This window comes from Schistosoma mansoni (assembly GCF_000237925.1).
Source record: "Schistosoma mansoni, WGS project CABG00000000 data, chromosome 3 unplaced supercontig 0044, strain Puerto Rico, whole genome shotgun sequence".
In the NCBI taxonomy this organism is placed as follows: Eukaryota; Metazoa; Platyhelminthes; class Trematoda; order Strigeidida; family Schistosomatidae; genus Schistosoma; species Schistosoma mansoni.
This window is the reverse complement of record NW_017386006.1, coordinates 1576123-1589226: the sequence shown is the minus strand read 5'-3', so window position 1 is coordinate 1589226 and position 13104 is coordinate 1576123. Positions and strand designations below refer to the sequence as shown.

Sequence of the window (13104 nt, the reverse complement as noted above, 5' to 3'; positions counted from 1 at the left end):
CTGATGATGTGAAATTTGGAGAGAGATACGCAACCAAGAGGATGTACTGGCACTTCAGGAGGATCTGAATCAATTTCAAAGTTGGGCCGTTGACAACGGACTTACCTTCAACACTTCAAAGGGTAAAGTAGTCGATCTGAGACATGTTTCGGACTACAGTTGCAACTTGAGAAACTCCTCTCTGGAAGTATCCCTGGTTGAAAAAGATTTAGGAGTGTTGATACCCTACGATTCGAAGTCTTACGTTAACTGCGGCAAAAATGCCTTTCGAGCGAACCTTGCTCTGGTGACATTGAAGCGCATTTTAAGCCAGTTTGACGGAACGGAACGTGGAGAACTACTACGACCATCATCAGGAAGGTACAAGTATTTATAAACGGTTGTCTACGCAAAATACTCAACATCCATTGGCCGGATACTATCAGCAACAGCGTTTTATGGGAGAGGACAAACCAGCTTTCAGCTGAAGAGGAAATTAGGAAAAGACGTTGGAAGTTGATCGGACATACATTAAGGAAATCACCAATGTGGACTACAAGTCAATCCCTAACTTGGAATGGTGAAGGGAAGCGGAAAAGAGGAAGGCCAAAGAACACACTACGCCGGGAAATAGAAGTAGATATGAAAAGGATGAACAACAACTGGAAAGAACTGGAAAGGAAGACTCAGGACAGAGTTGGATGGAGAATGCTGGTGAGCGGCCTATGCTTCTCGACGAGGGGTAACAGGCGTAAGTAAGTAAGTTGACGGAACAACTTTCCATATAATATTCAGCAGTTTTATTCCTCCCCATTCGGAGTATGGAAACATAGTATTTCCTCCAAAAGGATAGGGATACTCTGGAACGTATCCAATGGCGAACCACGAAATCAGTTCGGCTACTCAAGTTCAAGACTTGTGAAGAGCTCCTCCAATCAATAAACCTTTACCCGTCAGATTACAGGAGTTTCAGAGGTGATCAAATAACTTACAGCATCCTTAGTACCCCTAGACATCCTCCTAAACATCTACATGAGCATAGTCCCAACACAAACCCAAGGAGTAACCACCAGCAACTGAAGATACAACACAGCAGGAGAGACTGTAGACACAACTTCTACTGATTAAGAGTAGTCAAATTCTGGAATTCGCTGCCGACTGAGCTGGCCCAAGCGGCTTCCCAGGAGTCTTTTTAAGAGAAAACTTGGTATAATTTTAAGGACTAAGGATAGTATCTTATTATGATTTACCAATTTCCTCACCTCTTATATCGATAATATACCTAAGTTCCTTCCAGGAGGTATTGATGATCCACTGCTACTAGACATGTAAGCCCGTTATGCAAAAGCTTCTTCTATTTCGTCCACAACCATTTGAGCCACTTGAACCATTTGACCAACCTATTCATTCCTCTCAAGCTGCATTTTTACCTCTTCACCTATTGGCTGATTAACCTGACTGTTTTTACATGATCATGTGTTGTTTACCCTACTCATTATGTCTGTGACCTGTTATTAGTCTGACTATAAATATTGAGTAACGCTTGATCAAATTTAGTTGGCTTAATCACTTTTTCTGATCCAGTCCTGCCTCTCCGCTTCATTTTGTTTCCCTGATTGTCTGTTCAAATCACTAAGTGCATGAAATATATTTATCCAAAATCCATTCTTGTATTTGTTTTATTTAATCCCTTTATTCACTAACGCTGATTAAGTAGATAAAAAGTACACGAGGGTAGCTGGGATGTACATTTTATTGACCATCAGCAAACGATCTCATTGGATTTAGATAAAAGGTTACTAGAAGTTTTCCTTGTTGACCACTAAAGACGCTTCCAATGATATGCTTGATAACCTTTTAACTACGGAATCGTTGTGCGGAGAATTATGCACGACTTTGAAATTCTCTCATTCTGATGTGCAAGCATGAAATGTCAAGACCTTGAAAACAAACGCCAGTTCTACTACAGCCGTGAAACTCATATACCCGGAGAGGAGAATAGATAAAGTCTTTCAGTGCAGAATTACCAGACCGTGGACAAGTGAAACAATCAAATTACTTAAATAAGATATCTTGTACAAGAACTCTTCCACAATCTACGAAAGGCCCAATAAAGCACGTCAATAAATCTATGGTTCATATACAAGCCAGTCACAAAAAACATGTTCTTTACAAGGACCCAGGTGAGTTCATTCCGATTTTCGTTGTTAATTCTAATACTAATGAGTACATTCTAGATTATACAGAGTTTACATCAAATACTCAGTCGGAAAGACACATGATGAACTTAAGGAGAAGTAAAATCGATTACAAAAATTAAGATTTTTATTTAAGCTGTGGTGGTTGTGGCATTTGTCCAAAATAATGATTCCTTTGTACCTGATTGCGCGCTTATTACGAATTAAAAATATAATAATTGCACATATACTCATCTAGTTTCATCTGCCTCAAATTGAATTATTTTGGGAATTCTTATTTAGCACATTAATTCGGATTCGCTTATTTATCACAATATGATCAAGTAAACTGTTCTGTTCAAATTGTATTGTATTCTTCCTAAGTTCGCTTTTTCTAGGGGGGCTTTAATTATCTGATTCTGTCAGATTATGAACTTATTGGAATATGGAGCATGAAAGAAAATGAAAAACTTTTCTGGTAGTGTAGTGAACAAAACACGACTGGAGACAATTACGGACTATCTCACTAATTTCTGATAACCATACAGCCAACAGTTAATTTGCAAAATAACAATCAATTGTCTCAATTTTCACTGTTCCTCCTGCAGATATCAGTCCGTCTTGTCTGATCTCATTGTTCATACCTTTTCGTACCGATTACGCTTCATTCCTGTTCTTTCCTTATCGATCTTCTGCCAAAAATGCATCCTATGTCTAACCATCACCACATACTACTTATATGGATATAAGTAAACCACAAATATACTTTATCTACTGATCAACCTATTTTGTTTTATGTGAGTTTGAATTCAGCTATTTGCCTGGTGATTCGTTGTCATCATAGAGTTATGATATTTTATCATGTACACATATGAAAATTTTATATCTTAGAAAGACAAACATGCACTACACTGATGTAAGAAAACAAAGAACCATATGTGAATGCATGGTGAATGTAAGTAGTTTTTTAAAGACTGAGAAAAAAGTGGGTTAGTGTGATAAATTATTCGATTATTATTTTACCTTTTTTTCTATCTATTTCACTTACTACTGATATCTGTTGTATTAAGCTATATATTACGTAACAGCTTACTTAATAGCTAGTTTAGATGTCATGATGTCTATTTATACTGGGATGAAGAGAAGGAAAACGTACGATCAAAGTTTTAATTAGAAAAACAATGGGATATTCGGTTAGTATACATGAGTTTTGTATACATATATAAATTCTGTAAAACAATGAATAGAATTTATAAATGTCTACTATGGATGATAATTTACAGTAGTTCTATTTGTTTTTATCTGAAAGAAGTGTCTTTCGAATATGAGTTTCTAGAAAAGACTTACCGTACAGTTATGGAATAGGAATTATCTTTTTAAAAATGTACTTTTTTTGTTTTCTATGTGTTATATAATATATGAATAATTATTTCACATCCCAAATAAGAACATAATTGTCACTGTCATCATCACCAATAGTACAACAAAGATTATTATCATATATACCCAATGTTGTCAAATCTTTTTTGCTGAATTCTTCACGTCCTTCACCACCGCTAATCACTTTCATTTTTGTATTGATAGTAGTACATGGATTTATTGATGATCTACGACTACCACTAAAATGATGTCTAGATAATTGACCAGATTGACTAAGATCACTTGTTCGACTAGAACTAACTAAATGAGATGATGTGTTTGCTTCGTTACCATCCGATGATGTCACTTTATCAGAAAATGGGGTTATTGCTGAATTCGATATGTATATTGCTTGACTGGATGTATTTGTTTTTTCAGTTTTAGATTTTATTGGATTTTCATCATCTGCTATGTTATCCAAGGTTACAAGGAAGCGAACTTGTCCAATATGTCCGTACGATAAAGCTGAGAAACGTAACATAAAACGTAAAAATGTTAAAAACTTAGAATGTGGTTCAATTTAATGCAATTTTAATAGCTTGTAGATAATATTTGTTACCGACTAACCTCAGCTGGATTATCATTGAAAACCAAGGAACACTAGACAAGTGAAGTCATTCTATGACGTGTATTTCCTTCATACTAAAGTATTTGTAATAAAACACCCTTATAAAAAGCAGATGATTGTTCGTTTCACAATTGTTAAGATTACATGATAGTGTAAATAACTTAATGTATAGTCTACATGAACCACACAGGACTAGCGTTACAGTTATAATGTAATCCTTGCTAAACACAAATTACATCTTAAACTGACTAAGGTTGAAAATTCAAAATGCTGGATTTTTATCAAGCATTTGAAAGCTAGGCAAGCCCTGACTTGGGATCCGGAAGGGAAAAGAGGAAGGCCAAAGAACACATTACACTGGGAAATAGAAGCAGATATGAAAAGTATGAATAACAACTGGAAAGAACTGGAAAGAATTGCCAAGGACAGGGTTGGATGGAGATTGCTGGTGAGCGACCTATGCTCCTCCATGAGGAGTAGCAAGCGTAAATAAGTAAGTACTTGAAAGCTACCTATGAATGTGCATGAACTGAGTGTGCTAAATTGAGTGATATACGGGTTTGTGAATGTACACTGCTAAAACATCATACTAGTAAATCAAATACAGTTTTGTGTATCAACTTCATATAGAAATTCCAATATGAGCCATAATTAATTTCCAACATTATTAGTAAAGTGAAGTCTTCACATTCGTTTTTTCAAGGGAAAGTTTTTTGTTTAATATTACAACGATAAAAAATATTTTGGAGATTGTTGACGTTTATTACTTCTCTCTTTCTGGGCTTCATACATTAAAATAAGTTATCTATATTTCACACCATAATCAGTCTAAAGAACACTGTTTAATCAAGTTATCTTAAATAAAGTATTTAATATTGACCAAAGAACTAGTTGAAATCAAATTACAATGGAAAACCGTTTCAGGAATGCATACATACAACGCATAACCCATAAATTTCATGTATCGTGTAGATCAATATACAAATAAGTCAGAGTTTGAATCCAGTTGAAGATACCACCAGTATTGTAGTTTGACAACTATTAACCAGTAACACCTTCTATAATCGAATCGTGCCCCACCCAGTTAAAATCAGAAGTCAGAAGCGAAGGGGTTGGAAGATATATTTGATGCGTTATGAATGTATTGAGAAGCGATTGATCTAATCTGGTTAATGATCGTAGGAGATATTTCCCACGCTGTGCTGTAACGTGATCTGGTGCGGATGCATTACCGAAAGCCTTCAGCTAAACAAGTCCACTAAAACTAATGTGGTCAGCATCCAATGTCGAACACTTGAAAAGCTATTGATTTTGGGGAATTATTTACAGCTACACAGTGGTACACAAATTGTAAGTTCAATAAAGCCAAAACTAACTAGTGTCATTACTAGCTGCCATTTGGGGGGTTCTCTCTTATTTCAGCTTACATGAATTTATACGTTAAGTACGTTTACTAGAGAGTTGAAAAAAACTGTCTTTAAGTAATTCTGATTTACTAAGCTTTTAGATAGTTTGCAAGTATTACTTTTCAATTAGATCTTCTTCACATTCATCTCTAAGATGGGCAGTTATGAACTTACTTACTTACTTATGCGTTACTTCCAATGGAGCATAGGCCACCGATCAACATTCTCCAACCCACTCTGTCCTGGGTCTTCCTTTCTAGTTCTATCCAGTTTTTGTTCATTCTTCTCATGTCTGTCTCCATTTCTCAGAGTAATGTGCTCTTTGATCTTCCTCTTCTCATTTGGCCTTCAGGACTCCAAGTGAGGGCTTGTCTTGTGATGCAGTTGGGTGATTTCCTCAAAGTGTGTCCTATCCGTTTTCAGTGCTTCTTCCTGATTTCTTTCTCCGCTGGATGGAATCTGGTTTGTTCTCTCCCACAGTAGATTATTACTGATAGTGTCTGGTCAACGAATCCGAAATATTTTGTGTAGACAACTGTTGATAAACACTTGTATCTTCTGGATGATGGCTTTCGTAGTTCTCCGAGTTTCCGCCTCATACAATAGAACTATCTTGACATTTGTATTGAGAATTCTGACTTTGGTGTTGGTTGACAATTGTTTTAAGTTCCAGATGTCCTTCAGTTGTAAATATACAGCTCTTGCTTTGCCAATCCTCGCCCTCACATCTGCATCAGATCCACCGTTTTCATCAATGATGCTGCCCAGATATGCACAGGTTTTTATATCCTCCAAAGCTTCTCTGTCAAGTGTGATTTGATTGGTGCGTTTTGTGTTGTATCGGAAGTTATGAACTGCTCAGACAAAATACATATTAATATCAGGAAGCAGGTTTTTTGTTACTCTGTAAACTGTCAGTATTTATAAGAAATATCTACTTCTCGGTCAGTCCGTAGCTTAGAATAGTTCATAAATTCTGATCAGAAAAAAACACTGTATCTGTCCATACAATATATTTATTTCAACATAAACACTCAAAAATACACATTTCAACTAAAAAGTAATCTTCCAACTTACTCTCTAACTGAGGTTGTTTAATGTTCTCGTATGTAGGTCCTGTACCGAGTTTCGGTATTGCTACAGTGACAATAACTCCTGCACTCGTTCCAGCCCACAATAAATCTTTGCATACTGTTAAACAAGTTATTCTTAGACAAGCTTCTTTATGTCTCATGATAATTTCATCACAATCTAATAAAAAAACAGATTTAAGCAATTCGTATTTACGAGGTTTAGAGTGGGAACATAAATTTTGAACCAGGAGTTAATAAGTTGAAATGAACTGTTGGATACCTACTCTCCATAAGTAAAGTAAAATAATCAAATGGATACAATCAGCACAGAATACACATACGTCAACTAAAGGTGATCTAATTTTAACAACGAGTTAATTCAAACATTTACTCAAACTGTTTATTATTTGTTTACCCAACATTTTGTAAGTAGTTAAATGATAGCTTAAGTATATAAGGAAATATCCAGTTTGAATTGCTTAGTGATGATCTATGAACAATTCATGAAACAGTTATCATGTCGAGTAGTGAATCTGTTAATAAAGTTTTAGTGGTCTGACTTAAATAAGACTTAACGTAGAAATCTTTTTCTAAAATAGCATATTTATTCACTTGGTATTGTTTGTTTGAATCTTCTAACTGATGTTTAGGACTGAAATCGATCAGTCTCTTATTGGCATATGTGCATACTGTGCGTATCGCCTCGATATAGTCTTAATTCACAAACATTATAAGCAAAGATGGATAGTGGAATCCAGGACGCGCGTTTCGTCTTATTTGGGACTCGTCACCTGGATGTACCTGCATACCACAGTTGATGTTCACTCTGGGACTCGAACCCAGTACCCTTCACTTCAAACGCCATCGCATTATCCACTCAGCTACTGAGTCCTGATAGCCACTTTCTTTTGCAATGAGGTGAAGTTTGAATTCACTTAGTATTGATTGTTTGAATCTTCCCATTAATGTTTAGAACTGGTCTAACGAGATGGCGTTTGAAGCGAAAGGTACTCGGTTCGAGTCCCAGAGTGAACATCAACTGTAGTATGCAGGTACATCCAGTTGACGAGTCCCAAATAGGACGAAACGCGTGTCCCGGATTTCACTGCTAGCCATTATCCATCTTTGCATATTTATTTAGTATAGAGTAAGTTACAAAGAAAAAGCAATGATCTATTTTGATCATAATGACATCAGTCAAATTAATTCTCAGTAACTTCAAGTGAATTTTTTCAATCTATACATCGTTTCATATTTCCTAGCCAATAAGAGAACCCAAAACATTTGATTTTCACTTAATGATAGATAGCAAAAGGTAATGAAAACATCAAAAAAGTACACTATCATATATATACACACATATCGATATGACATTTGAGAAAATAACATAGCATGCTTTTTTTCCTTTTGTTAGTTAATTCCTTTTATGTGATCTTTCTTTGACACGCTTCAAAAAAATAGAAACAATCAAGGCATTAATAGTAAAAATCTCACCTTGTAACCTTTGAAGTACAATAGGCTTTAAATCAATCTCCATTAGAAATTCACCTGTTGTAGCATGATATAAACTGATACGTGAACTATTTTCTGTAGCTAACCATACAGTTTGTTTTCCATAAGCCATTAGTTGTATTCCACGTGGATCTGCATAATTACCATTCAGTGGGAATGAAAGCTAATGTATTTTTGTTGGTAAAAATGAAAATTTAATCAAATAAAAGCTCGCAAGAAAAATAAATCAGTAATAACTTGACTACAAAATAAAAATAAGAGAAAAAGTTAGCGAATAAATAATGATTCTTCATGTCTACTTAAATAAACGTACAGTAATAAATGTACATCAAGTGATAGCATACCCATGTATGCAACTTGTTCAAGTGTCATTACATAATCACTGAGATATTTCTTTATTATTGAAAGAATTGATTACCTCAAGTGGTGTTCGTCAGGACTGTCCACTCTCTCCATTCTTATTTAACTTTGTCGTTGACAGGCTTTTAGAGATAACACTTTCATCATCTAAATCTCAAGGAGTTGAGCTTTTACCGGGAGGCTCGCTTGTTGACTTAGAATACGCCGACGACATAGTTTTATTTGGTGAAGACACTGACAAAATGCAGAGTCTTCTGACTACTATAAGCAACAATGCAGGGATGTTCGGGATGCGATTCTCTCCCTCGAAGTGCAAAATGTTACTTCAGGATTGGGTTGCATCGACACCTGAACTAGTGATAGGAAATGAAGTAGTTGAGTGTGTCAACCGCTTCACTTATCTTGGGAGTCTCATCAGCCCTTGTGGTCTGGTGTGTGACGAAATCTCAGAACGGATACAGAAGGCTCGACTAGCTTTCGCCAACTTGCGTCATTTATGGCGTAGGCGAGATATTCGTCTAGCAACCGAAGGACGGGTTTAGTGTGTGGCAGTTCATTCCGTTCTTCTTTATGGCAGTGAAACATGGCCGATAAGAGTAGAGGATATTCGTAGGCTACCAGTATTCGATCATAGGTGTCTTCGAGGCATTGCTCGTATATCCTGGGGCGACCGAGTAAGTAATGCAGTTGTTAGGAAACGGGTGCTAGGTAGGGATGGCAAATCGATTGATGAGGTAGTGAAACTTCATCAGTTGAGATGGCTGGGACATGTGTTACGTATGCCCAACCACTGACTGCCCCGATGTGCAATGCTTTATGGTGTAGGAGTAGGTTGGAAGAAAGCTAGGGGCGGTCAGACCAAAACGTGGCACAAATCAACGAAGTCACTGACAATTGGACTGAGCCATGCTGGTAACTGTAGACTACCTGGTTGGGATTCGTGAGATGATAGCAATCGATGGTTGGAGACATTGAATGACATGGCTCAAAATCGTTTGCAATGGCGAAGGTGCATCCGCTCTTTTTGTGTTCTCATAAATTCTAATATTCTGAATTCTTCATGTCTTTTTTCTCTTTCCAAATTTATTTCATTGGATTATACTCCTTCAATAACATCTTCAAACCCTAATCTTTCACATAATGCTTATACTCTTACTACTTCTACCACTATGGGATTTGAATCGACAACTGAATCTCTGTGCGAATGTGGTATGGCAACTCGAACTGATGTACGTACGTACGAAGTTCTACGTTGTGACTGACTGACTGACTTATTGACATTGATTAAAGTCTTTACGTTTTACTACTGAAGGGTTTCAGACTAGGCTGGAACAAATACTTTGAGAAGATTATCGGGCTTTGACAATTAGAACAAAAATTATAAGTGATTCATTTTTATTTATTGATGCACCGTAACAAAATAATGTAAGACACCCTTTATCATTTGATTATGTTTACAACTCAATGAGTTCAACAGCCTTCTGTGGAGAGGGCAAACCAACTTCCAGCTGAAGAGGAAATTAAGAAAAGACGATGAAAGTGGATAGGATTTACACTGAGGAAATCATCAAACTACATCACGAAGGAAGTGCTAACTTGGGAACCTGAAAGGAATAAGAAAAGAGAAAGACCAAAGAACACACTATATCTGGGATTGGAACCAGATATAAAAAAAATAAATAGCAATTGGGAAGAACTGGAAAGGATTGCCCATGATAGCGTTAAATGGAGAATGCTGGTGGTTGGCCTATGCTCCTCCATGAGGGCTAACAGGCGTAAGTAAGTAATGAATACTGACAATAACTTTAAAATTATAAGCGTATTTCTCTCTCAAAATATACTTTAAGATACACAGTATGTATCTACTGGTTATAGTTAACAGTTGAACAATAAACATTTATTACAGTACCATATTCATATCATTTTATGTGTATATTCGTGATAATCAGACTTCTTATACTGAAGTCGCAAAACAATGTAGTTATTCAACTAAGTTTGATCATGTATTTCAGTTTTTATTGCAGTGATAACTGGTTTGTATTGTGTAGACTGATTTATATAATAAATTTGAATATGTTCACAATATGAATATTGAGATGGTGGAGATAATTAGCTCAATTTGATGAACAGAAATTTTAACACCGTCTACATATCTGCCAAAAATTTACTGAATAATAAATCAACTGTACTGACAGAATGGAGAAAAACTGGATATAACTAGAAAGGAAGGCCCATGACAGAGTGGGTTGGACAATGCTGGACGGCGGCCTATGCTCTATTGGGAGTAACAGGTGTAAGTAAGTAAGTAACTGACATATCCTATTCAAATTATTACTTTATTAGTAATTTAAACAAATACTAAATATTGGAAAAAACAAAACACTCCCAAATAAAACAAATTAACTAACTTCTGGAGTAAGTGTTGTTGGATTTAATATAAATATTGAACGATGCGCTGCACACCATATTTTACCGGCAACAACTAACATACGTTTTACAATAACTGGTTCATTAGAATTAGGCTGTAATTTCACATGTATCGGTTTATTAACATCCCATAAACCATCTGATTGATAGTTTGAAGAGCGGAAAATATAAAGTAGAATTATTACTATTTTTTTAATACTCAAAATAATTGATCTAAAGAACATAATCTGTAAAATAACTTATGGTCTTTAATATAATCTGAAAGAAGATCAATATTTGCTAGTATTGTGACTCTATTCATTTAAGCATTTATGTTATATGAAGTATACAACATAGCCAAAGTATCCGTATTAGGTGGTGCAGATTGTAAAGTTTTTGATTGAGATCATGAATTGATTGATGTTAGACCACCATTGAAAACCTGCAAGAACTGGACGGTCGTTTTGTTGTAGTATGGGATGGATGTCGACTCAGTGATCAAGAGGTTAAGCGTTCGTGAGCGAGACCGAAAGTCCATGGTTCAAATCCCACGAGCGGGGTCGTGGGTGTGTACTGCTGAGGATTACCAAACTACCTATCAATACTGGGACCAACGATCTTGACTATTACTAACTGAATTTAAAAACACGGATTTTCAATTTTGTGTAATACTTTTTAAAACATCTAGTGATAATTAATCTAATAGAATATTTGATCAGTTTATGTGCTCAAGTTGTAATTCTGAATGTGATTGCTTATAAAGATTCCGGTTTAGATTTAAGAAAACAGTCAGTAAAATTTGGGCCTGATAAACAGTTGTATGTTATAGTGTTTGATGTACGATATACGGGATTCGAATCCGACACCAATTATTGTGAAATGATTTCTTAACAAGTTAAATATCTCTCATATAATATGATTCTTCTAGACAGCTAATTGTTCTGTTTTTTTCGATATTTGCTTATTAGGGGCTTTGCCTTAATAAGTGTTTGTAAGTAGTCAACACTAAACCGCATTATTCAAATGTATGCAGATTATTTTCTAATTAGTACACATTCGTACAAACAATTTTCTTCTACATTACCAGTTGCTTTCGAGTAATCAGAAGTCACTGAAAAAACAGACTGATACACATAGATTATTAAACTAATCTATCATACGTAAATACATTGACGGGGAGACTATAATTTTTGGACGAATAGATCAGATTTACGATAACAGGTTTTGGATTTCAACGCAAAATTCATCAATCCATTTATTTGAACATCGTTTCAGCATTTTAACTGATATCAATTCGTGATGAAGACCCTGAATCTAATTCCTGACCCCAACCATCAACGGTAAACCATAATCCTCATTCTTTACACTGGTTTAAAACCCTCCTTTAACTCTGGTCTGTAGGTGGTCATTCTGAAAGTCGCTAAAAGGTCGTCTATAAATTATAGTCTAACTGTTTTGATTTATGAAAACTCAAAAAACAGCTAAGAATTCAAAGATCTAGCTGATATATGACATACCTGAGTTACGTTTGTACACAATAAGATCACCGTTTGCACAAGCAACAAATATATGCACATCGAAATGCAATATGTTATTAATTCCATGGGATAAACTGATTTTCTGACGTTGTCTACTTGTCTTCAAATTATCACTTGCGTAAAACATAAAAATACTATAAAAAGAGAATATGAAAAGAAGTTCACTTAATTTACAAGGAAATATTTCTGATACTAAATAAATTGTTTTCCCTTCTCATTTGTATGTTTCATTACTGTTAAACAGATGGAGGGCATTGGTGGGAATCTCTGGACAGATTTTTCATGTCATGTGACCTAACCCTTTCGGTTAAATCGTCGATGAGTGTAAAACCTATTCAGAGAATCGACCGGCTCAGTGGTTTAGAGCTTAGGCGTTCGCATGCGAGGCTGACAGTCCTGGGTTCGAATCCCTCATGCTGCATCGTAGGTGCGCACCGCTGAGTAGTCCCATACTACAACGAAACGACCGCCAAGTGCTTCCAGGTTTTCAACGGTGGTCTAGCTTCAATTGACTCATGATTTCAACTATGAAATATCAGTAATTTACAAAACAGGTTTATTAAATTGATTATTTTTGAAATACACTTGAATAGTATTTGTAGAGTTATCAATAGCTGTGTAGGTTAAAGGATAATAATTACATCATCTACTATCACAACAAATTTT

The 13104-nt window shown here is 35.7% G+C and overlaps 2 protein-coding genes across 2 annotated transcripts in view; both read right to left on the bottom strand.

The window, feature by feature from the left end:
- Positions 1 to 3582: 3582 nt before the first annotated feature.
- Smp_167650 (hypothetical protein) overlaps positions 3583 to 13104 on the bottom strand; it is a gene marked incomplete at both ends in the record, with an annotated part of 80441 nt that continues 70919 nt past the window's right edge. The window contains 4 exons of the mRNA XM_018791455.1: positions 3583 to 4040; positions 6627 to 6800; positions 10899 to 11060; positions 12418 to 12572. Of these exons, the coding sequence (XP_018645399.1) occupies positions 3583 to 4040; positions 6627 to 6800; positions 10899 to 11060; positions 12418 to 12572 (949 nt within the window). The remainder of the gene's footprint in view (positions 4041 to 6626; positions 6801 to 10898; positions 11061 to 12417; positions 12573 to 13104) is intronic.
- Positions 8037 to 8246, bottom strand: Smp_190050 (hypothetical protein; the record flags this gene model as incomplete). The annotated part of the gene is made up of 1 exon (XM_018791456.1): positions 8037 to 8246. The coding sequence occupies one exon, from the start codon at positions 8244 to 8246 to the stop codon at positions 8037 to 8039; it is 210 nt and encodes a 69-aa protein (XP_018645400.1).